A 26,516-nucleotide genomic window follows, 5' to 3' on the forward strand; every position below is an offset into this window, starting at 1 on the left:
AGCACGGAAGTGTTTGAAAACATCTTCTTCTTCATTATTGTTGAGCTGACTTAGACCCACATTTGCTTATCTAGTACCCAGATGGTTTGTTACAATGCCACTCAAATGAAAATCATGAAGATAAAGTGCTTCAACTACATTCTACTCAGAACTGCTCAGATGGTAATCTGTTTGGTTCTCCTGTGATGCTGTAGCCATAAAAACTGGCACCAATATGAAGAGACAGTAGTTTTAAAAAGGGTTCAACACCAGAAACACAGTCCATCTCTCAAATAGCACCTCTTCAGTTACTTTACTGAACGTACTCTTTCTAAGGAAACCATCCAAAACATTTTAATGGCAGGCTCATTTGAAGAGCAATGCTTATCACATGCATAATTTGGTTCCTTCCTTCACACATGGCTACTACTGATGCTTCTTACAGAGAAGCAACATTTCCATAATGTTACCATCTCCCATGAAAATGATGGTTTCATGATCAGCTTGACTTTTTAGATAAAGGTACTTATCGCCAAAACAAATGCACTCCACATTTGAATATCTCTATATATTTATATTTAATTTGGAAACTGGACAAGGAATTGTAGTCCACTGCCAGAAATAAAAGAGATCTTTTGCCGTGGTGAGCTGGGCCTGTTTCTTGGGCATTTAAAGTAAATTGACATGAGTATTTTGTTTCTATTACTGAGAAAAGATTCATCCAGAAGATAAGTATGGCGTCTCACTATGGTAATTGTAGTCAGGACAAACCTTTTGCACAAGTTTATAATCAACACTGTAAAAGGCAATGTAAATGCAGATGACCTTAAACGGTTTAGAACATAACCAGGACACATGGCTCTGAGTCTGCTCCTGGTAGCAGATCTTGGATGGGTCAAAATTGCACAGAGCGGTCTTCTTTGCCCGATCTGTTTTTTCATACTCAATACGGCAGTTGAAAGATTTGGATTCCTTGGTCTCCAAGGTAGACTGAGGGGATACTTCAAATTCCACTATTTTAGAGGGCGGTACCAAGCTCACGGAAACATTGCCCAGGCCTGTTGAATTGTGTCGGAAATAAACACTGAACGTTCCATTTCCATGGTCAACAATTTTCCCTGTGATGAGCAGGTTAAGTTTGACAGTTTTAATGTTAGAATGGAAGTCACCCCACCCAAACATTTTCTTAAATTTTCCTGTTTTCACTATTGGCCGTCTTTTAGTTCTTGCCAGTGGCTCCTGAATCTCCGTGATGTTAGCCAGCCAATCCCAAAAATTTTCCATGCTGTCTGAATATGCAGGCTTTGGACCTGGAGGCTGTTTAACAAATAGACGCAGAGGACTGGTAATCCGTGAGTGTACCACATTTCCAACCAATGCTCCTGGAACATCTCTGTCTTCCCAGTCTACACCCTCTGTGGTGTGTATCACTTCTTCACTGTCACAAAAGAGCTGTGAGAAAAGAAGAAAGAAAAATATACTTTGGGACAGGCTTTGAAAATAAGCATAGGTTGATAAGGCAAAGAGAAATGAGATAATTTAGATTCCAATGATCAGTTCACACACAGATAGGTTCAAGAGAATAATGACAAGAGTATTTAATTCAAGCAGTGTAAAATGGTGAGAACAAATGCTGAAATGGTGAGGTTAAAACGAAATATTACAGCTTTGTTGTTGCTGTGGTTCTCTATATCCTCAGCATTTAATTTGCAGATTGGCTCAAGTAGTATTTTTGGCCCTCATGTGATAAACCATTAAATTTGTGAATATTTGTTCTTTTATATAGATGAATATATAAATACCAAAAATTGCTACCAAGGAGCTACAAAGCCAATTAAGTATAAAATATTAATAAATCTTTTAAATATATTTGGAAAGGTTATGGCATTACATTATTCAAAGACTTAATACATATAATTTCATAGGTTTCATTAAAATTCCATCTAAAAATCTGTAACAAAAATAATGATTAATATTTCATTTTCCATGGCAATTTTAGATGGAAAACATAATTATATATTTAGTTGCCTTACATTAAGAGAAAATAATGTGAAAAGGTATACATTGATTAAGAGTCTCTATAGCTTAATACATTTTATTATAATAAAACCACACTCCAATGACAGAATTACTAAGGAAGACCTATATATCTGTTTTGAAAGTTCCAAAGTATTTTGTTTCAAACCATAGCCACTGAGACAGCATTTTTATTTATATTTTATTGTTCTTTTTATTGTTTTATGAGTAGAAGTCCTCATGATTTCCCCAATTCCTTTAGTTATGTCAATGTGGGTTATGAGGGGCAAGATTATGACATATATGAAACTATTACTTGGAATGAATATTTATGAGTGAGTTATAGAGTATGAGAAACAGAGGTTCCTGGTGGAAATATAGATAGCCTCTTATCTTCATGGTACAAAACCACTATTGTAATGATTCCAGAGAAAACTGTCAGCATGATGAAGAGGAGGAGCAAAGTGAGGCTGGAATTGTACACTGCTTCTCCAACCCATTCAAACTTCCAAAGCACTTGGCAAAATTCATTTAAGATTATTTTCAATAAAATTTCAGAAGAGAATAGATACAGCACAGACTAAAAATATCACACAACCTAGTCTGAGAATATGATGTTTCTCAATGGTCACAAAACTTTGGAAGTTTAAGTTCTAGCACAACCTAGTCAGACATGTCTTTACCTACATAGTCCCAGAATCACTGTGAGGTAGGGATCCAAAGGCTCAAAAACAGTGGAGTTTTAGCCTTTTTTTTTTTCTTCAAAATTTTTTTTGTCACTTAAACTACTATGGTTAGATTAAGGGTGATTTGATAAAACACACACTCTTGCTTTTGTGAGAACTCATCCATTCCACATTTTAGATGTTTACACATACATACACTGAGTTGATAACTTCTAGACCCAACACGGCAGGGGTAAAGCTATTCCAAAGGAAGATACTTGTGCCACTCCATTTGGCTAAGAAACTTTTTTTTTTTTTTTTTAAATCCCAGATGAATTGGAATTTCCCTAGGAATCTCACGTAAGGAAGGGAAAAGGCTGAAACCTGGTGCCAGCCAGAGGATGAACTTGTCTTCTAGGAAGAGATTTCACATCATTCCAACAAAGTTATCAGATCACTTTGCTTCATAAAAAAAAAAAAAAAAAAAAAAAAAAAAAGGAACAGAGATGATGGGAGGGCCACATTTTGACCAGGGGACTGGTTTAGTTGTGTATTGTAGTCAGAAGGTTCTCTGGTCCTGCCAAGCCCCCACAGTCTGGCGACCCACTTATAAAATAATCACTCAGAAGCTTACATTAATTATAACTGGTCATTAGCTCAGGTTTATTACTGACTAGCTCTTATACTTATATTAACCCATAATTCTTATCTATGTTTAGCCATATGGCTTGGTACCTTTTCTCAGGTCTGCCTTGTCATCTTGCTTCCTCTGTGTCTGGCCAGTGACTCCTGACTCAGCCTTCCTCTTCCCAGAATTCTCCTTGTCTGCTTATCCCGCCTATACTTCCTGCCTGGCTACTGGCCAATCAGAGCAACACACATTCACACCATATAGAACGATATTCCATAGCACCTCTCATTTTCTGTCTAATAAAAAAGGAAGATTTTAACTTTAACATATTATAGTTACAATATCTAGTCTATTTGTATTTGGCAAATTCAAAGAAAATATTCTATTTATCCTATATTTATGAGTCTAAAGTTTCATATCTAACTTATCTTTTATCATAACCAAGAGAAATTACAACTATTTAGTATTCAACTACATCAAAGACCCCAGAAGGATATAATAATACCTAAGTAAACAGGAATGTATTGTAAGGAAATTCCAAAATTCTGGAAACAACAGAGACAGCTGTCTGCCTGGAAAGTCATCCAAAGTTCCTCTGTAATGTTGGGGCATCCATCTTCAGCCCATAGGACTGGTCTCTCAGACACTTTTCTCTGTGTCCTATAGAATATCTGTCAGTCTCCTCTGTGAAGCAGGAAACTGAAGAACCATTTTGCCTTGTTTTGGCAAATTTAGTGGTCACCTTCCTATGAGTCCTGCACGTCCAGTTTATACAACATTTTATCAGAAGTCCAGGCAAGAACAGTTTCTTGCTCAAATAGCTGTTTAGCCAAGTAGAATATAAACTCCATATGGAGTGTCTTCGACATCCATCTTCCTCTTTGAAGTAAATTGCTGCTGCCAGGAGCAGACATGTCTCATTGTCCAGGAAAGTCTAAGTTTTTAAAACATTTTAAATACCATATTCTATAGGTCTTTGAAGTGTTTGAAGATTACCTACCTAATTGAAATATATCTATGTATACCTAAAAAACTTAACATGACTATAAGTTTGATTATCATGGATTACTAATTATTAATCTGTATTTTTAATCATGTATTACAATTTTAAATGAGTTGAAGAAACATAATACCTTAAACAAGAGTGGAAATATACATAAAATATTACAAAATTAACTTTAAATTTGTATCAATAAAATAAAATCCATAGCAATGTAAACATTTTAAACAAGTTGTTACTCTTTACCCTATCATATCTATATCATATATATATTATATATATTACATATATATATATCATATCTCCCCCCCTTTTTTAGAAAGAGATTGACTATGACCAATAGCAATTTGTAACCAACAACCTAAATAAAGACAAGCATCCATAATCCATTTTTTGGGGAATGTGGGCGTAATTCTCTAGGCTACTTCCTGCTGATAGGGGGTGATGGTAGTTTTATGGAGATCCTGAGAAAGTTTGAGATAATGTTCAAGTCCTGGGAAGACCGGCTATGATCTTTGTTGATAGGTACCATCTGTTAAAGTTCAGGAGGCCTGGCTTGATCAAATCTGATCCATCTTAACCTGGAACAAATCCATAGCCTATTGCTTCCTGTGGAAACAAAAGCAGAGTCTGCTTTCCAAAGAAACATATCCAAAGCAACAAAAAAATAGACATAAATTCTGAAATTGAGATACCTTTAAAATATATATTGATTTAACTCAACAGCTTTTACAATCAAATGTCTCTCTGAAGTTAAAAATCCCAAAGACAATATAATCCAGACTCTGTGTGTGATTTTCATCTTTACGTGGCTTATTTTTTATATTACTTTTACTTTCTCTTTACTTTGTTTTTTAAAACTTTCTATTCCTTTATATAACTGTCTATATTCCTTTTCTTCTTTCTTCCAAGCCTATGTATATTTTTATACACATTGTAAACCAGTTAGAGATTTATTTCATCTGAATCTGTTTTATTGTGAATCTATTGCTTTAAACTGCAGTGGCTAGTACTGAATTGGCAGCTTTGGCTGCTGGCTCCGCCCACCTCAGCTTTCCAACATGGCAGAACTACATTTACTGCCAGCTCTGGGAGAACCATGCTTATTGCCGACTCTGTAAAGCAGTGGGTCTATGCTTCCATCCAGCAGCATGTGGCCCCAAAATCTTTTCTTTCTTTCCTTTATTTTATTTTTTTGTATATACTAGCAAAAGCTATATCCACTACACACCATGCTGCGTGGCTTGCAGATGCCACTGTGTACAATGGCAGGAATCTGCCATGCTGTACTCAAGCCCATATGCTGTGAATCTGCCATACTGTAGCTCAAGTCTGCATGCCATGGCATCTCTATATCTTGACCTGCATGAGAGATGAAGTAGAAAGCTGTTTTTGGCTCTGTTATTGTGTGTTTTAGAAGCCCTTTTAAACCCTTTTAGGTCTTATGGAAATTTGAGAGCCCCACGTTGGTACATCAAACTTTGGATGACTGTCCAGGCAGACAGCTGTCTCTGTCATTCTAGATTTTTAGAAGTTGTTTACTTAGATAATATTGTATTCTTCTGAGGTCATTGATGTAATTGAAGACTAGATAGTTATAATTATGATTTCCCTGGTTATGATAAGAGATAAGTTAGATATGAAACCTTGGACTCACAAATATAAAAAAATAAAATATTTTCTTTGAATTTGTCAAATATAAGTGGATTGGATATTGTAATTGTGATTATTTCTTGATAACTGCTCTACTATATATATATATAATTTTACTATGTTAAAGTTAAAAGCTTCATTTAAAAAAAAGAAAAGGGGAAGTGCTGTGCATGTCTTTCTGTATGCTGTGAATATGTGTTGTTCTGATTGGTTGATAAATAAAATGCTGATTGGCTAGTAGCCAGGCAGGAAGTTTAGGCAGGATAAGCAGACAAGGAGAATTCTGGGAAGTGGAAGGCTCAGTCAGGAGTCACTGGCCAGACACAGAGGAAGCAAGATGACAAGGCAGAACTGAGAAAAGGTACCAAGCCATATGGCTAAACATAGATAAGAATTATGGGTTAACTTTAGTGTAAGAACTAGTCAGTAATAGGCCTGATGCAATGGCCCTACAGTTCATAATTAATATAAGCCTCTGTGTGTTTATTTGGATCTGAGTGGCTGCTGACCTGGCAGGACACAGGGAAACTTCAAGCTACAGTGTATACCTCTCTTGGTTTTTATTTAAACTTAAACTGTACTGTCACAGTATCCCAAAGAGACTGAGAAGGAGCTGTAGATCTGGTGATTTTTTCTTCTTCCCAGTATGACCACATTGAATACAGGTTGTTTTTCTGTTTTGTTTTTTTCCCCACTAATATTTATCTCTTTAGTTGGTGTGTTCAGGATGGGTGGCTTAGCATGCCTTGTTAGGATTGCCAGGACTAGAGTTTTGTACATGGTGAGCAAGTGCTTTAGCACTGAACTATTTCTTTAGGTCTCAGTTCTGATTTATTTTGCTATAGGATTTTTACAGCTTTATCCAAGTTGGCCTCAGATTCATGAGGCTCCTGCCCCTCTCTATCCTTTCAAGTGTTATGACTTCGGGCATGTGCCACCCTATCTGGTTTCACTACTTCTATCCCTGAGGTATTACAGGTGACATATTCCCAAGAGAAAGATTTAGGATTTGGGGATCAAACTATATCTGATACTGTAACTATAGCTTTCTAATTTTGAACTCTTGGCTATATTGTACACAAATCAATGGTAATAGCCATGGAGTTTAGTTTTCCGGCTTCATTGCTGGAGAACTGAAAAATCTGTGTCAAATGACACATCTTGATCCCCAGTGAGACCAAGATCACACAAGCAGATAAGAAGCCCACTTTCTCTCTTGCATAATTGGGACTGTTGTTGTCTGTTTTTACCTGTGTATTTACTTTGTGAGCTTTGCCTTGTTAAGGAAATAAGTCAGAAACACCTGCTGTTTGCTGAAAATCTCCTGCACATGAGCTGCTCCTTTGCTTACTGAATAGACTTGACTTGGCACAACTCCAAAACTTCTTTTCTCACACCTGTTTGCCTTCCACTCAAGTTAATGAATATGTCCAGAGGACATACTCCTTTGGATTCTTCTTTTAAGACGCCTTTAATATTTACATTCTTATTTTTTAAAATAATAGGGATGGAGAGATAGTCCAGTGGTTAAAAGCAGTTACTGCTATTGCAGCAGACCTAAACTCAGTTGCCAGAACCTATGTAGTGTGTCTCATAGATGTCATTAACTTGAGCTCCAGGGCCTCTAATGCCCTCCTCTGTCCAGCTGCACACACATGCATATTCACACAATATACATGAATATAAATAAAATTTTAAAAGGTTTTATTATTTCATTTTTTTCTTTTACTTTTGAGATTGTAATATAGTTGTAACATTTCTCCCTCCCCTTTCTTACCTCCAAACCATCGCATATTCTCCTCCTTACTTTCTTTCAAATTCATGACCCATTTTTTCATTAATTGTTGTTACATGTATACACACAAACACATGTGCTGTGGGATGGTCTGTATGTCAAGTGTGTTGCTGATTGGTCAGTAAATAAATCACTGATTGGCCATTGGCTAGGCAGGAAGTATAGGCGGGACAAGGAGAAGAATTCTGGGAAGTGGAAGGCTGAGAGAGAGACACTGCCAGCTACCGCCATGACAAGCCGCATGTGAAGATCCCGGTAAGCCACGAGCCATGTGGCAAGGTATAGATTAATAGAAATGGATTAATTTAAGCTGTAAGAACAGTTAGCAAGAAGCCTGCCACGGCCATACAGTTTGTAAGCAATATAAGTCTCTGTGTTTACTTGGTCGGGTCTGAGCAGCTGTGGATCTGGCAGGTGAGAGAGATTTGTCCTGAGGTGGGCCAGGCAGGAAAACTCTAGCTACACACATGAGTACACACAGACACACAACCATAAATCCATAAACTGAACCTTCTCAGTGTGTATAGTGTTACTTATTTGTATGTTTTCTGGGCTGACCATATGGTATGGGTCTGGATAACTAATGCCAACTGGGGAGGACTATTTCTTTCACTCCCATCATTTCTTACTTTCTTGTAGTTCCTTGAGTGGGAATGAGGCCTTCTGGGCTCTTCTCCACCACTTTACCACGTCTACTATTGTTGTCCTTGTTCAGGTCATGTCTAGCTCAGTTTAGGCAGTCACGTTGGTGAGATTTTATGGGTATCGACTCAGACATTATTAGGAGACACAATATCATAGCAAACTCGCGGATCCACTGGCTTTTCCATTATTTCTACCCCACAACTATTACTGAGCCTTAGATGTAGGAGTTGTTTTTCAGAGGTATCCATTGGGCCTGGGCTCCACACTTCTGTACTTTGATTGGTTGTGGTTTTCTGTAGTGGTCTCCTTCTGTTGCAAAGAGATAAGGGGTAAGGACTACACTTATTTTGTGGGTGTAAGAACACATATTTAGAATACAGGTAGGGATTATGCTGTTTTACTAATGTGGTGGTTATACATTATCCTTCAAGATTCATGACTTCATTAGCCCTGGGTAGTTGGCTACATTTCCAGGACCAGGCATGATTTCCCTCTTGTTGAGTGAGTGGGTCTTGTGGCCAAGTAGAGAGCTGTTGGTTACTGCCAAGATATGTGTGTCACTACTGCAGCCTGAGGGTTATTGTGCTATGCTGGTTTTTGTTATACTCCATGGGCATCAAAGCTGGGTAAGATTGTTGGTTGCCTCTCTCTTTTGGAGGTTTGCATGGTACCTTCTGGTACCAAAAGAGCTAGAGGGAGGAGGCATTTGGGTTAGTTCCAGCTAAGGGATATTTGGGACCTCTGTCTGAAGTGCACTGTGTTTTCAGCCTAGGGGCTTACCTTCTACCTTTGGAGGAGCAGCCAAGGGCTCTAGCAATAGCCTGTAATATTTTGGAAAAATTTTCGACAATCTTGACTAATACTTCAGAAGAGGGTTTCTCATGTCTGATGTAGAGGTTTTTGTTAGATGGCTTCACCTCTTGGGGGATAACTGTCAGTCCAATGGGAAAATTTCATTTAAACTATATTAAATATCTACCATATTAAACCATTTAAACTTAAATTCCAATAATTAATTAATTTATTTATTTATTCATTTATTGTGTATGTGTGTGTGTGTGTGTGTGTGTGTGTATTTGGATGCCAGCAGGCAGCTTGCAGGAGTCGGTTCTCTCTTTCTACCATGTAGTTATTAGGGGACTGAATTCAAGGATTAAATCAGACTTTGTGGCAAGCATCTTTACCCACTGACCAATCTCACCAGACCCTAAATTTTTATAACTTTCTATCAACTTATACTTTATTAACAGAACTAAGGTATATTTTATTCAAAAGCACTATTGGCCACAAGCATGGGAACAACAGTCTCTGCTACCAGAAGTTGTTTGTCTTTTTTTCCCTTAAGTGTTATTGCATGTTGCAGGTTTTCCTGAACTTTTTCTGCTTAGAATGTGTCTGTTGAATCAGTGCTTTGTTCAACCTCCCTGTCAGTTTGGTTTTGCTTTTTGAAAACCTATAAATATTGATCCCAATTCAGTGGCAAGTGTTTTCCAATCTTATCTAATTGTAATGAATTTTAGAACATGCAGTAGACCCCAGCATCTTATGAGACCCTCCCTTACTGCTTGGACTGCTGATGTGATGGTTCTGAGGTTACTCACTGTCTTAATGTTCAATTGCTCTGAAGAGACACCATGACCATGACAACTCTTATAAAGGAAAATGTTTAATTGCAACTGGTTTACAATTCAGAAGTTAGTCCATTATTGTTGTGACAAGAAGCATGGCAGCGTGCAGGCAGACATGGTGCTGGAGAAGGAGCCTATAATTCCACATCTGGATTGACAGGAAGCAGGGAGATAGAGAAAGAAAGAGGGCACAGGACCTGGCTTGGAATTCTGAAATCCCTGGTCATATACTTCCTCCAACAAGGCAACACCTATGCCAACAAAGAAACACCTCCTAATAGTGGCACTCTCTAATGACCAAGTATTGAAATATATGGGGGCCATTTCTATTCAAACCATCATACTCACTAATAAAAGCAAATGGCCATTCACTGATTTTTGGTAAGATATATTTTCCAAAAGAAATTTATAAAGATGTAACAGAATTTTACCCAAACATATATGACTCCCTTAAGAAATACAACCGAGGGAACGAAAACAAATTTGTCTATCAAAGAAATAAATTAGATGAGATTTTATATAAAGGTTCTTTAACTCTTCAGAAAAGATTTTCCATGTGAGATTAAAACACAATTCTATTCCTAAAATAATCATTCTAACAAACTCTTCTTCTTACAGAAACATACTAAAGGAGCCCTTGATTTTATGGTTGATTTACACAAAATAATATTTGGCCTATAGCACAAACTATAACATTCCCTCCCCATATTGAAAACCCTGACCAGACGTTTTTTATATAGGAAGTGTTTATTTTATATATACATGTACCATTTGTGTATAAAATATCTACTTGTCTATCGTGTTTATCTATTTCCACAGATGACCACCTGTAATTTGCTCTGGCAATATCATTAGCTAAGTTGACAAAAACTGTACAATTCGACGGAGCAGTCTGTACCATGCTGATTTTTGGAGCTAAGTATGAATCTCAATAAGGAGTTCAGTAATGATTTTCTAGTGTAATTAAAAATAGAAATACATTTCTCATCATCTTTAAATGCTGATGAAACTGCATCCCATTCCAGACTTCCTCCTCCTCTGGTATAACTTGTGCATCTTCCTTTTATTATAAGTCATCACTATGTGGTGGTGTCATCACTGAGAAAGCACATTTTTATAGGGGATTATAGCAGATCTGCTAGACGATTGCATGATCTAAGCTTCTAAAGTTCATGCTTACCCTCAGAAGACTTTATGAGTGGAGATAGACTAGATAAACAAGCCACAATTCTGCCCTTGTTGTTCATACATAGCCTTGTCCACAGAGAAGCAACATGATATGGTAGGAAAAGAAACCATTTAGTGATCATGGATATTATTTCTCCTTCCATAAGTCTATGACCTGAACCCTAAATTTTCTCATTTATATCTAACGTGTTTTTTTTAAGACAAAGAAAAGAATGATTAGAATATAATCCATAGCACAAGGCCCTTTAATAACCAATGTTTCTTCCACATCAAAATGCAGAACCTCATGACTCCTACTGAACACTGAATTATACAAATTCATAAGCCTCCAAAGACCTGACTAATGAGTAGTTGAAGACTGTGTTCTGTGCCATATGATAAATTAACAGCTCAGTAGAAATCTGCCTTCTCAACCAAAGAGATCAATCATTTCCTCATACATAGTCTCACTAGCAGTGAATTCACACCTAGATCAGAAATGCTGATAAATTCTCTTCACTGACAAAATGTGTTTATGGATTTAAAAAATTGTTTTTATAAAATCCAGTATAAAAATATTCATATAAATTAAAACATCACACACCAAAATTAACTGCACTCAAAGTCTATACAACTCAATGAACTTCTGTACAATTAAAATAGCTGTCCTGAATTGAAGCTGTGGAGCTTCATATTAAACTTCACACTGTCAGTATTTTAAGCATTCATCCACCATTAAATGAAAAAAAAAATCATGACACAATTAGAACTTGAAGAACAATTGGCTTCATATCTTCTCTTTGATTCTAGTCCAGTGAGTTCTGCAAGAGGACTTGCATCAGAGTAGGAACCTTCATTACTGAACAGTATCCGTGATAAAATATTCTAGAAGACAGTAGGTTTCTCTTAACTTGACAAAATTTCCTATCAAAGTAAAGTCGTTATTTGCTAGCTACAACATGTGGCTGTGTCCCTTTGCTTACTTCTGTACTTGATGGGGCTCTCATGCCAGTATCAGTATCATCCCTGATTTTTGTCCCATAATCTTAGGACAATAATGCAAAAACACTTACCTATAAGCACCAAGTGGAGTTTTATAAAGGGGAAGAAAGAACAAGTGTTGAACTTTATCTGTTTGAACATTCTCTGTTTTCAACACATTCATCAAAGCTTAAATAATTTATGTTTTGTTGGATGAATCAATTTCAATAATCACACACATTAGTTAGATACAATGATATCATATTATCCTTTTCTGCTTCTTACAGAGGAATCCAAAGAAGATTAATAAGAGCTCAAACTGTCATCAATTAATTGAAGCAGTTGGAGAGAAGCAGGTAGAATAATAAGACCATTTCAGTTCAGTTCCTTTTGTCATGGTGTTGGAGAGGGTAGCTGACAGGCTCAAGTCATTCATCTTAACAAGCTGAAGTTGAATTTCACTGATAATTAAATGCATTTTTCTTATGGGCAGGAAAACTGCAATGAATTTTATAGCAGCAGATGTGAAAACTGTCACAAATTATAGAAATCATTTATTAACCAAAAGGCATATTTCTCTGAAAACATTCTTTACAAATTTTCAACTATATCTGCTATATATTTTTAATAAGCATTTTATTTTCAAATAATTTTAGGTAACACAAAAATTGCACAATGTGATGTGTTTCAATGTGCTCTGCTCAATTCCCTCCATTGTTAACTTCTAACAATAAAATGCACTTTTCATAAGCAGTGAGATACCAACACTGATACACATCATTTTCTGGCCTAGATTTTCCTTATATGTCTTTTACCATTCACTGTGTATTCCAGGATCTCACTCTGTCATTCATGTCTATTCATGTTGTCTCACATAGGACAGTTGCTCAGATTTTTGTGGCTTGCCATTGATGATTAGGAATTTTTAGGAATATTGGACAGATAATTTTTAGAATTCTCCCCAACTTGGGTGTGTCTGCTTCTTTTTATGGTTAGGCTGAACTGAGGAGTTTGCAGAACTTGAACATTAGTACTACTTTCATCCCTTTAAGTAAAGAGTCTGTGCTAGCAAAATTACTTAACTGCTGTTAATGTTGATATCCTGCTTAAGTAGAGAAAATCCTTAAGAAAAATGTTTTCATTTAGAATTATCATAAAGCTTGGATCTCTAAAACAAACCATTAGAGCCCTTTAAACCCAATGATTCAAACATGCATCTCCTGACTTAACAGGAAAACATTAGCTGTTAACATGTTCTGTTTAATAAAATAAGAAGTCTAGATTACAAATAACCCCAAACATATTGTTTTGACAGAATTAAGTTCATTGTTTCATTTACTTTTGTTCATCCCTGAGATCACAAGAATGCTTACAATACTCCCATACTAGCTTTTAAATCACTGGATGAATGAGAATGGTGGAGTGTGCTGATGGAGCCTGTATATTGTAAGAAGGAATATGTAGGCATAACCATTTGTAGCTGAACATACACATCAAAATAATTATGCTGAGTCAAGAATGAATAGAGAAGCCTGACAGAAATGAGCTCAGTCAGATGATAAGATCAAAGCACAGAAGAGCAGGACAGAAACAGGAAATCATGTCATTGTTCTAACACCTTCTACAAAACTTGTTCTGCCTTTGTGCCTTTTGTTTAGCAGGGAAAAAATGGTAACAACTCAAAAAATCATAGCTCTTTAAAGAAATGAAGGGGCTTATGCAATGGACAGTGAATTCTGATGAGACAAATCTATCTGTAGGTACTCTGGCTAAGTAGGTGGAGGGTGCAGTGCAGAGGCATGAGGAGAACTCAAATCTCCTTCATATAAGTTTCATATAAGCACCTGTCACTTTGTAATCACCTATTCAATATACTTTCCATATATATTATTCCAGGTATCTGTAATTGTGCTCTTGGCCCTGAAGTTTAATACTGAAAAAGACAAACAGTACTTGTGCACTAGGAAAAGTCACACTAATTTTCTGGCCTTTCACAAGCATAAAAGGGTGCTATGCTGGACTCCTCAGTTGCAATTCAGTGCTGAGGAGATGACCACTATAGGCCTTACCAGTGTAGCTTTTACAAGACTGGGGACAGAACAAAGAAAGAAGCAGCCATCCCAACCAAAGGAACAGGGGCGGCAAGGTAGAGAGGACTGAGCAGAGCTGTACAATTAATATCAATTTTTATTCAGATAAAGAAATTCAAGATGTTCCAGTTGATAGTTGAAAGTGAATGAATTAGTGACTAGACAAACAAATCTGTTTTGGTATTTTATATTCCTTGCCAGTAAATAGAAATTCTGTATTGATTGGCTTCTAGTTACTAATGAGAATATGATAACATTATAGATAGTTAAATTTTCTTGTGAGAAGCTAATATTGTGACGTTTCACACTACCATATGCATGGCCTGATGCTCAGCGTGTTCTGAATTCCTGGCTTTCCACTGCAGTTCTAGAAGAAATGACCTTATCAGGGTTTGTCTTTCCCCTTTACACTGCCAAAGAGCTAGGAAGAGTTTGTAATATATTTTCCCAGGTTCAGAAACAGACAGACTGTGGCCACGGTTAGCATAATCATCTTTCAAAGTTCCATATAAGTTTGATAGCTTAGTGTTACTTGCTAATGAATGGAACTTGTTCCAGATAAATAATAATGTTCCAAGTTTACCACTGTGTTTATAAGAGTCTTAGAAGTCAGTTAATAGATAACAAAACTTAGTAATATCCTTGATTGTCATTGGACACACTAGTGTCTATATCTAAGAAGAAACAGAATAATCTAACTGTCCCTACAGTTAGACTGTCAAAGAGGTACTTATACTACAAAAGTTTCTCTTTAAAAATTTTTATTTAATTTACCATTATTGGGAGGAAGAGAATGCCACGATGCTCATAGTGAGGTCTGGGCAATTTTGTGGGATTGGTTCTCTTCTTCCATCTTCATGTGATACCAGGAATCAAACTCAAGTTGACAGGCTCATGAAGTATGTTCCCTGACTCACCAATCATTGTGCTGGCCCCAACGTTTCGGATTTCTGTATTGGCATTGAACAATTATATTTGCAGTTTATACTAGCTTACTTGAAAATACTTGCAGTAACACATGCAGCACACAATATGTTGCATAGATTACCTGCCATTAAAAGGAAAGCCTTATGGCTTATAACTATATACAGCACACTAATAATTTGTATTTCTTTGTTCATAAAAGAAGAAAATCCCAACTCCCTGGAGAGCAAACTAGGTATGCTGACTTTTTAAAAAAAACAAGGGATCTAGCATATGCTACAAGAGATAAATTAACAAGATCTGAATAATTTTTGGAGGACACTCCAGAAGCACTTATTCATTTTCTTTCAGTGTGACAACCATTGCTAAGTATGAGGTGGGAAGGATAACTGGTTTGTTTGATGGATTGGTTTACTTTTATAAAATTATAATGATTGAATCTATATAGCTAGCAACTAATTATTTCATTTGGGTGTGCTTGTTTAAGCCAAGAACTCTACACTGGTCACTGTTATATAACCTAAAGGTAGCTCACAGATCATTTTAAAGCTGAAAAATAGAACCAATAATGAAATGGTTTCTGCAGCCTTGTTTTTGTTGCTTGTATACAGCTGATAGTTGGATTGCTTTAATAATCCTGTTCCATTCCCTGCAGTTAAAACAAGATGACAACTTGCTTAGCAAACACACACACACACACACACACACACACACACACACACACACACACAGTGAGAGAGAGAGACAGAGAGAGAGACAGAGAGAGAGAGACAGAGAGAGAGACAGAGAGAGAGAGAGAGAGAGAGAGAGAGAGAGAAAGAGAGAGAGAGAAAGCTGATTAGCATTTAAATACATCTTGAAAAGCATTTTCTCTGAGGAGATAATTTTCCTGAATATTATCCTTACAGTTACGTGCCTATTGGATACATGTAGTGCTTTATTGATGACAAGCACTACGGCTTGCTTGAGAGTAATATTTCTGGTGCCCCATTACAAAGCTATCACAGCAGATTAAGGAAGAAAAAAGTGAAATGAAGAATAACAGAATCAAACATCTGTCAATATGTTAACTGCATATATTAATATTTCATGGCATTGTTTCAAAATTCATTTTGCATTTGGAAACAAATGGTTGTTTGGGAAAAGAAAGCTAAACAGTAGCCATCTTTTCTGCTGAGAGTCACATGTTTGCTTTATCTTTAGAAAACTTTTAATATTCTTCACAATTTTCTAAATTGATGCAGGAACTAACAGGAAATACAGATCTAAAGACAGAAATCTCATCAGTAAGAGCCAAAAAGTTCAATTGCAATGTCTGGCAGTAGTTTTATTGCTAAGGTTAAATATGGCAACTCTTATTTTATCTATATGACAGTAATCATTGGCAGAAATATCACCCTTATAAAAAATCTATACAAATAACTGTGTATACAGTGGGTCACTTTAGATTGGGTGTCCACAAGAGACTGTCACAACTGTGGAGATGACATTTAAGCTCACATGTGGAAGATTATGTGGGTCTCATTGATGTGACAGGAGTATTATAAGCAGAGGGAAAATGTGTGGGAAGGAGGACTGACAGCCAGACAAAGCTCAGTGAATTCTAATGGCTAGATAAGAATAGTGCAAGGGCAGAGGCAATATAGAAACAGCAGTCAGGGATGGAGCCAAGTGGACATTAGGCTGAGTGTGTTACTTGTTGGCTCTATTTAATAAATGTGTGTTGAGTTTTTGTGAGACAAAACGTTATGCTCTCACCAGCTAACACGCAAGACACCCTTTTCCTGGAAATGCATTGGCCACAGTGGCCAGATTATTAGGTAGGTGATTTCTACTCTCCTTCCTATTCTTCAATTCCAATGCCCGAGTCTTATCCCCAGTATGGTACAGACTGCCTACTGCAACCTTTTCTTCCCTTCTGCACCCACTCTGAGGAAACTATGCATATCTTCTCCTATAGCCTTCCTTCCTTGCACCGTCCTTCAGTTTCAGCCTCCAATACCCTAAGCACTCTTCGTTTGGAAACCTGCTGTCAGATAGGTGATCTTCACTCTTTTTCCAGTCCTCCAGTTCCAATTCTCCAGTCTCATCCCCATCTTTGTAGCAGCCTGTTTCACTCTCTTCCTCCATTCCCTGTGGACTACACAGATCATCATGGCAGACCCAGATTTCTTTTCTCCAGTGGACCCTCTCAGCATCTCCCTCTGTTCTAGCCCATCCTCATTCCTGCATGTCAGCTCCCAATACCTTGAAACAAGTTCTGCCCTGAAACCTCAGCAGCCACAACTGACAGAGACTGACAGTTCCCAACCAGGCAACCCACAGCCACAACCAAAGATACAGAGAGAGCAACAGAAACCAAGGAAAACAGAAATCCACTCAACAAAGACAAGACCATATTTCAATACCTAAAATTACAATCATCCCAAACCCAGATGCCTAGACATCAGGCACAATCAATTATAGCCAGGACAATATGTCTCTACTAGAGCCCAGTAACTCTACTACAGTAGACCCTGACAAGACAATATAGATGAAACGCAAGATAAGGACTTCAAAAAGAGCTATTGTGAATGTGCCCATGGACCTTAAAGAAGATATGAATAAATCCATTAATGAAATCTATGAAATAACAAGTAACAGTGTAATGAAATAAAAACTATTCAAGACATGTAAATAGAAATGGAATCACTCAAAAATAATAACACTAACTGGGATAAAACTGGAAATGAAAAATTCAGGAACTAGCAGAATACAAGAGATAGAAGACTCTCAGGCATTGAAGACAAGATAAAAAAAATGGACACCCTGGTCAAAGAAAATGTTAAATCTAAAAACATCAAGGCACAAAACATGCAGGAAATCTGGGACACTATGAAAAAAAAACAAATCTAAGAATAATAGAAATAGATGAAGGAGAAGAAACCCAGGTCAAAGGCACAGAAAATATGTTTACCAAAGGCACAGGTCTATGAGTACAGCAGAATGTTGTTAGGACTCATTTTATTGCAATATTCCTTTTGCAGAACAGTAGTGTTTGGTTTTCTCCTAGATCTCTGATCGTGTCTTGCTCAGCAATCATCACAGAAGCTTCCTCCAGCAGAAAGGAATAAATACAGAGACCTACAGCTGAACAATGTGCAGAGTTCAGAGATCTTGGAACACTAGTTACAAATTGGGTATCTCCATTAATTCCCTTCTGTCAGGGAACCCTGCAGAAGAGATGATGGAAAGAGTGTGAGGTAACTAGAGGGGATGGATGACATCAAGGAAACAAAGCCTTCTAAACACAGCAGGGTGGATGCACAGATGAATTCATAGAAACTGTGGCAACATGAACAGGGTTTGCATAGGTCTGGGCCTGGTTGGGGAGGGAATCTCAATGCTGAGAGCGGAAGTGGACACAAGCTGCCATCCCTAACCCTGAAGCTATCTCCAACTGATAACTGTCTGCAAAGGAAAAAATTAATTTTCTCTGACAGTCTCACTGGGTATATAAACGACTCTTAAAAAGACAGGACCCATGCACAGCACTAGATGCTTAACACAAAATGAACTCAACGGCATTTTTGGAGGTTCTTTGTCCCTTAATGCTTTATTGGGGCTATTTTTTTTTTTGTTTCTTTAACCTTATAGGTTTTATGCATGCACATGTGTGCCCCCCTGCCACATACATTAGTTTCTGGTTTTCTGTGTGCGTCAATACATTACAAGTTCTAAAAGACCAGAATAGTCAACCTAGACTAATATATCCAAAAAAACTTCTATTATAGTTGAAGGAGAAAGAAAAACTTTCCAAGATATGAAGAAAGCAAAAAAAAAAAAGTATATACAAACCAAACTTTAAAAAAGACAAAATATGATATTTTAGACTGGAGAGAGGAATATGCACAGCAAAGAGGTCCTAAATAGAAATGCAAGGCCATAATAACTACACACAAAATACCATTAAGAACAAAAACAAGAACACAAGAAATCAACAAGACAATGACTGCAACCAACACACACCCTTCAATAGTAACTTTAAATTTAAATAGTCTCAATTTTCAAAAGCCACAAGCTAGCTGAACCAATCACAAATCAAAGTCTATGTATCTGTTATCTATACGAAATACAGATTCAAATGGGGTTTAGTGGCGCATGCCTTTAATCACAGCACTCAGGAAGCAGAGGCTGAGGCCAGCCTGGTCTACCTAGTGAGTTCCAGGAGAGCCAGAGCTACATAGTGAGACTTTGTCTGGATAAAAACAAATGAATAAGTAAGTAAGTAAGTAATAAAGTAAATAAATGAATGAATGAATGAATAAATAATTAAAATAAATGGAAAGAAACAGAGCTTTAAAGATGTCACTGACTTAGAATAAAAGAGCTGACAAAAGTCCTCAAACCTAATGGGACTGTGAAGCAAACAGTCATTGCTATCATAATACTTGACAAGCTAGACTTCAAACTAAAACTAACCAGAATAGATAAAGGATACTTCATTCTAATCAAGGGAACAGCTAATCAAGAACATTACTATTCTAATTAAATTTGCAGCGAACTCTGATACACTCAATTTCATAAAACATGTATTACTGGACTTAAATACATAGATTAACATCAAGCCATTAATATTAGGTTATTTCAATACTCCACTTTCTCCAATAAACAGGTGATCTGTACAAAAATAGATAAATGTCAGAATTAAGTGATATCATACATCAAAAGGACCTAACTGGTATCTGCAGAATATTCTACACAAACACCAAAGAATATATATTCTACTCAGCAGCACATGGCAGATTCTCTACAATAGATCACATCATGGGACACAAGATACGTATTTAAAAGTTCAGAAAGTCTAAAACAACTCTATGTAAATAAAACTTAAAATTGACAACAAATACATCTCTATCCAACACATAAACATATTAAACACCTCATTACTAAATGATGAATGGGTCAAAGAAGAAAAAAGAAAGAATTCTAAAATCCCCTGCAACTAAATGAAAAAGTAAACAGCCAATTAATAATTTAGCAGATATAGTTTTCTACTTTGTGGGCAATGTAAGTTTTTTTTTATATTTCTGAAAAAAAAAAAAACACCAAAAAACCCTCTTTTTGCAGAAGTTTTCTGGAAGGTAGTTTACATTATGTCTTTAAAAATCTTCATTCTAGGTCATGAAATAATTAATTGCACTTCTAAAGTGTTATTTTTTAGAAAAATTTCTACCCCACCACCTGTAACTGATACATGCATAGTGTGATTCACTATTTATACTGTGGCAATGTGCAGTCAAAATCTCTAAAACAAGAAGATACTTGTGAGATATTCTTTGATATAATTACTTAAACTCTTATTTTCTAGTATTTTAAAATGGCAATGGATTTTAATAATGAGGGGAATGATTTGTTAAAATATCTATATAATTGTACTTGAGTTATTCTTTCAATTATATTGGTATATAACAAACATGGGGGGAAATTAAAATAAATATTCTTAATAATTACAGGACAGAAGTTCACTTATGGTTTCCCTTTTAAATCCAATCCATATGTATATTTTGAAAATAACCTATAGTCAGCCAGTATAAATTGAATTAATCTCTTCTAAATAGAATTATAACTACAATATATCTAGCCAATGTTAACAGACTCTAAACTGCTGTCTATCAGAGACTTGTTTACTCTTCTAGATCCTGGTGAAATTGAAAAGATGAATTTTACGGCTAGAGTGTAAACAATTATGCATTTTACAAACTTAGATATATGTTGCTTAGCACAATACCAGACTATGACTGTTAACCAATGTTTATTATAATGAAGTGGAAATGAAAAAGTATTGAAAATACATATAAGAATACTTGCATGTGAATTAACACACAGTATAAAAATAAAACACAAGGTACTCTAAGTTAATCAAGCAATATATACAAATTTCAACCACTTAAATACAAAGGACTGCAACACATGCAGACTCTTTTCGAAGTTGTCAAAGACAGTATAGATCCATGGACTGCTGAGAAATCTTCTCTTTTCTTTTTTGTTTTGGTTTTTGGAGACTGGGTTTCTCTGTGTAGTCTTGGTTGACCTCGAACTTGATCTGTAGACCAGGCTGGCCTTGAACTCAGAGAGATCTGCCTGCATCTGCCGCCCCGAGTCCTGGGATTAAATTAATGCACCACCATCTCACAGTTCTGCTGAGAAGTCTCAATGAGTAATGGTGCTTACTTACCTCTAAGCCTGATAACCCGAGTTCTATTCAGGTACCCGTACGGTGGGAAGACAGAACTAAATGTCCCAACTTGACCACTTGCAAGCTGTGGTCCTTTAGACAGCAGTATGATACCTGAGTATACATGTGTGCACATTCACACACACACACACACACACACACACACACACACACACACAGCCTTACAAATAGAATGGATCAGGGAGAAGCTAGAATACTAGGACTTGAAGACAAAGTAGAGGAATTGGGCTAGTTAAGCAAAGGATGTAAAAAAAATATTTTATTTTATGTGTGTGAATGTTTTGTGTGAATATATGTAAATGCACCACATGCATGCCTGGTGCCTTTAAAAAACATATTTAAACTTGGTTTGTACTTTCATAATCAAGCATGCCTGTGCTATCTCCACACTCTAAACCCCTGGTCCATTCACATAAGCTCTTGCACTGGCCTTTCCTGGTTAGCATTGCAGATCTAAGCCTGACTGCACCATTTCCATTCTCCCAGGCCTAACTCCAGACTTTAAACTTACATAGTAGCCTTGCCTGGTAAATTCATTCAGAGCCTAGCCCACCTCTACTACACCCACACTTATAGACCCAGCTCATCTTCACACTTCTAGATGCAGCCCCTGCATCAGCTTAGACCAGGTCATGGCACAAAAACACAACAATATGAAAGGCCAAGACAGTGTGTCCCCCTTCAAACCCACTAGTCCTATAAAAAGGCTCTCCAATAAGAACTACCTATGTGAACCCCAGGACACAGAATTTTAATAATTTTCAAAAATTGGATCAAATAATGCATTGAGTTTAAAAATACAGTTTGGTGCATTTGAAGATGATAACAATAAACACTGTTGGATGGATGGCCCAGAAAACACAAACATGTGACTGAATGAAATGACAGAGACAATCCGGGATGTGAAGTCTGATTTCAGTAAGGAGATAGAAATAGTGAGGACTTAAGCAGAAATGAAGAGGAAATAAGAAACTCAACTCAATGGGAAAACTCAGGGCTTTAAAAATGGAATGGGGGCTGGAGAGTTAGCTCAGAGGTTAAGAGCACTGGCTGCTCTTCCAGAGGTCCTGAGTTCAATTCCCAGCAATCACATGGTGGCTCACAGCTATCTGTAATGAGATCTGGTGCCCTCTTCTGGCCTGCAGGCATACATGCAGGCAGAACACTGTATATATGATAAATAAATAAATCTAAAAAAAAATAAAAATAAAAATAAAAATGGAATGGAGAAGCTAGAATACTAGGATTTGAAGATAAAATAGAGGAATTGGGCTGGTTAGGCAAAGAATATAAAAAATGGGTTTTTTATTTTATTTTATGTGTATGAATGTTTTGCTTGCATGCATGTAAATACCTGGTGCTTCTGGAGGTCAGAATAAAGAATCAGATCCCCTGGTCCTGGACATAGGGATTGTTGAGAGCCATCATGTAAATGCTGAAAACGAAACCCATGTCCTCTGAAAGAGCAACAAATGCTCTTAGCCACTGAGCCACACAATATGAAAACACACACACACACACACACACACACACGCACACGCACACGCACACACACACACACACACACACACACACATTAAAGGAACATGAAGAAATGATGGGACATCATGAAAAACAAAAATTTTAAATTATAGGCATAGTATGAGCCATAACAATGACCAGTATAGCATAATAACCCTAATGGTATAGCAGCAGCACACATACCTTGGCAGTAACCAGTAGTTCTCTGATTGGACTTAAGACCAGCTCAACAAGAAGGAAATCATGCCTGGTACTATAAACCCAGCCAACTCCTAATAAAGTCACGTGTTGATGACTGGGCTGATCCACGGCTTTCCCTGAGGCCTGGTATGTGGAAAGGGAACATAGTTCCTTCTCAAAACCAGAAACACGCTTGGCAGAGGCAATAATAGCCTGGTGCTAGGGCCTTGGAAACTGTTCCCTGAGATCCTAATGTAGGGAGAAGAAACACATCTCATTCTCTAAAACCAAGAATATGCTTGGCAGAGTTGGTAATGGCCTCAGACCAGGGCCTTGAGGGAGCTGTGGCTTTAGGTCCTGAGACTCCAACATTTCCCACTGTACAGGCTATGATTATTCCAAGGCTGCAGTGTGATTGGTTTGTAATGTTCTTGAGCTATCCTGTGTCCCCCCAAGTAATATTGTTGGATTAGTGTTCTGCTGAATTCATCCTATAGTATGGTAGTTTCTGTTTACTTTGTAGACGTCTCCCATTTTGTTCTATTTCTTCCTTGGAAATAGTATATAAAATTCTGTACTTCTTAATAAGCTTGCTTGACATAAGACATGGCTTATGCACAACCTCCTGATCCCAGATTTTATCTTCTCTATCTTCTATGGTGATATTTTAATTGTACTGAAATGTGATTTTATTTGTATGTTAATAAATAAAGTTGCCTGGGGGTCAGAGCTAATAGCAAGCCATAGCAGAAGCTGGGCGGTGGTGGCGCACGCCTTTAATCCCAGCTCTTGGGAGGCAGAGCTAGGCAGATCTCTGTGTGTTCAAGGATACAGCCAGCATGGAGACACAAGCCTTTAATCTCAATACCAACCATAGAAGACCTGGAGGTCTGTACAGACAGGCAGTGACGAGGAGGTCATGTGGTTGGGTTTACAACCAATGAAGGCAGAATAGAAAGTCTATAAAAAAGGACAAACAGACAGAAAGTAGCTCTCTTGCTGAAGAGGACAGCAGCAGCAGTGAAGGGTAAGGCTCTTAGCTCTGACCTCTTGGGCTTTCATCTCTGCATTGGCTCTGTGTTTCTTATTTAACAAGACCGTTCATCTACAATCTTCTATCTTCTTTTTCTCATTCCATGGCACCCCCCCCCCCCACTCAGGACTCTATCACTGAGAAGAACAACCTGTTGGTCCAGGTCAGTCATGGATCTTAAAGGAGAATCTCCAACCACCACTTGACTGCTTAATCCCTTATTCCCATGGATAAGTACAGTCCTTACATCTTATCAAGGATATATCTCTTTATAATAGATGAAGACCACTACAGAAAACCACAGGCAATGAAAATACAGAGTTGTGGAATCCAGTCCCAATGGATTCCTGCAAATGGATACTCTGTAAAACAACTCTTGTACTAAGTCCCAGGAGATATTGCAGAAGACAGGGTGGAAAAAACTGTGAAAACCAGAGGATCATAGTTTAATGAAACACTGTATCAATGAGTAATGTCAGAAGCTACACCCATAAAGTCTCACCCACACAACTGCCCAAACACCAGCTGAACAAGGATGACACCAACAGATATACCAAGGCCAATGGGGAAAGTCTACACATGTATAAGTGCATGTAATAACCAGTAGTGAAAAAAGTGGCCACTGATTTGAAAAAGAGCAAGGAGATATAAATGGGGGTGATTTGCAGGGAGAAAAGGAAGGGGCAAAATGATGCAATTATATTATAATCTCAAAAACTAAAGAAAACAGTGTCAAAAAATAAAAATAAATAAATGAAAAGCATAGGAGAAGGAAGGACTCCCAGGTCAATGACATAAACAAGAACTAGAAGAGGATCATAGAAAACTTCCATGAGTTAAGGAAAGACACACCAAACAGACACAAGGACAGAGTATGAAATAGGTGGTACCAGAACAGAAAGTCCCCACAGTGTATTATAGATAAAATTAAATATACAGAAAGAAGTGATGGTACTGAAAGCTATAAGAGAAAAATATACACGTCACAAGAGGAGCCCATCAGACTAACAGAAGATTTCTCAATGGAAACTAAACACCAGGAGATCCCAAAGCAATGTATTTCAAAACCAAAAAGATCACAGATGCCTACTTAGACTACTATACCTAGCACAATTACATGTTATAGTTGAAGGCAAAATAAAAACTTTCCATGATACAAACACGTTAGAAGAATTCAAATCTATGAAACCAGCCCCACTTAGAATACCACAAACAAAAACTTGGATTGAAGAAAGGATTAGAAATAGGCAAGATAGTATATAAAGAAAACAAATGAAGTTGTAATTACTGAAACACAAAACAGGACTAAGAACACAGCAAAATAATGAGCAAAATGAGATGAATCAACACACCTTTCAATAACAATTTGAAATATCAATGGTCTTAATTCACCAATCAAAAGGGATAAATTAGTTGAATGGATTAAGGAACAAAATCCATCTGTCTCCTGCTACAAGAAACTCATTTTACCTTCAAGGATAGATACCACTTTCAAGTGAAAGCATGATAAAAAGTAATCTGAGGAAATAGGACCAGGAGGCAAACAGGTGTCACCATCTGACAAAATAGACTTTAAACTAAAACAAATAAGAGATAAAGAAGGACAATCTATTCTAATCAAGGGAACAATTAACCCAGGAAACATCACAATACTGAACATACGGAGCACCCAATTTCATAAAAAGTACACTATAACAATTACAGACGTGGAGTAATAGCAACCCAATCATAGTAGATGACTTTGACAGCCGACTGTCTTTGTAAAGTGATAATTTGCACAAAACAAACAAACAAAAGATCAGATCGAAATGACAACATATATCAAATATCCCTAACATTTATCTACAGAGTATTTCATACAAATGAATATATATTTTACTTGGCAATACATGAAAGCATCTTTAAAATAGACCACATTATCAAGTAAAACAAATCTTAAGTCATTCTGAAAAACTGAAATAACTTCATGTATCCTATCTGATCACAAGGCAATAAAGCTTAAATCCAACAGCAAACAAATCTCTAATAATTATACAAATTTTTAGAGACAAAACAATATATCACTAAATAATTAATAGATCAAAGAAGAAATCAAGGAATAAATTTAAAAATTATTTCCATTAAATGAAAATGAAAACACACTCACAGAAAAAATAAAACCTCAGGGACACATTAAAAACAGTACTATGAGGTGAAAATACTATGCACATTAAAATATCAGAAAGAGCTCAAGCAAATGACTTAATGATGCAACTCAAAAATGGAATATTAAAAAGAAAATTATACTCTACTAACTTGGAAAACTTCACAGAAATTGATAAATGTCTAGATTCATGCAAACCCTGAGGCTAAACTAAAACGATATCAACA

General features: G+C 36.8%; 1 protein-coding gene across 1 annotated transcript in view; it reads right to left on the minus strand.

The window, feature by feature from the left end:
* Positions 1 to 538: 538 nt before the first annotated feature.
* The window catches only part of Nxph2 (neurexophilin 2), a 117,934-nt gene continuing 91,956 nt past the window's right edge, over positions 539 to 26,516 (minus strand). Inside the window, exon 2 of the mRNA XM_059260411.1 lies at positions 539 to 1,431. Within this exon, the coding sequence (XP_059116394.1) occupies positions 697 to 1,431 (735 nt within the window). The 3' untranslated portion in view covers positions 539 to 696. The remainder of the gene's footprint in view (positions 1,432 to 26,516) is intronic.

The sequence above is a fragment of the Peromyscus eremicus genome, chromosome 4 (assembly GCF_949786415.1).
Source record: "Peromyscus eremicus chromosome 4, PerEre_H2_v1, whole genome shotgun sequence".
Classification (NCBI taxonomy): Eukaryota; Metazoa; Chordata; class Mammalia; order Rodentia; family Cricetidae; genus Peromyscus; species Peromyscus eremicus.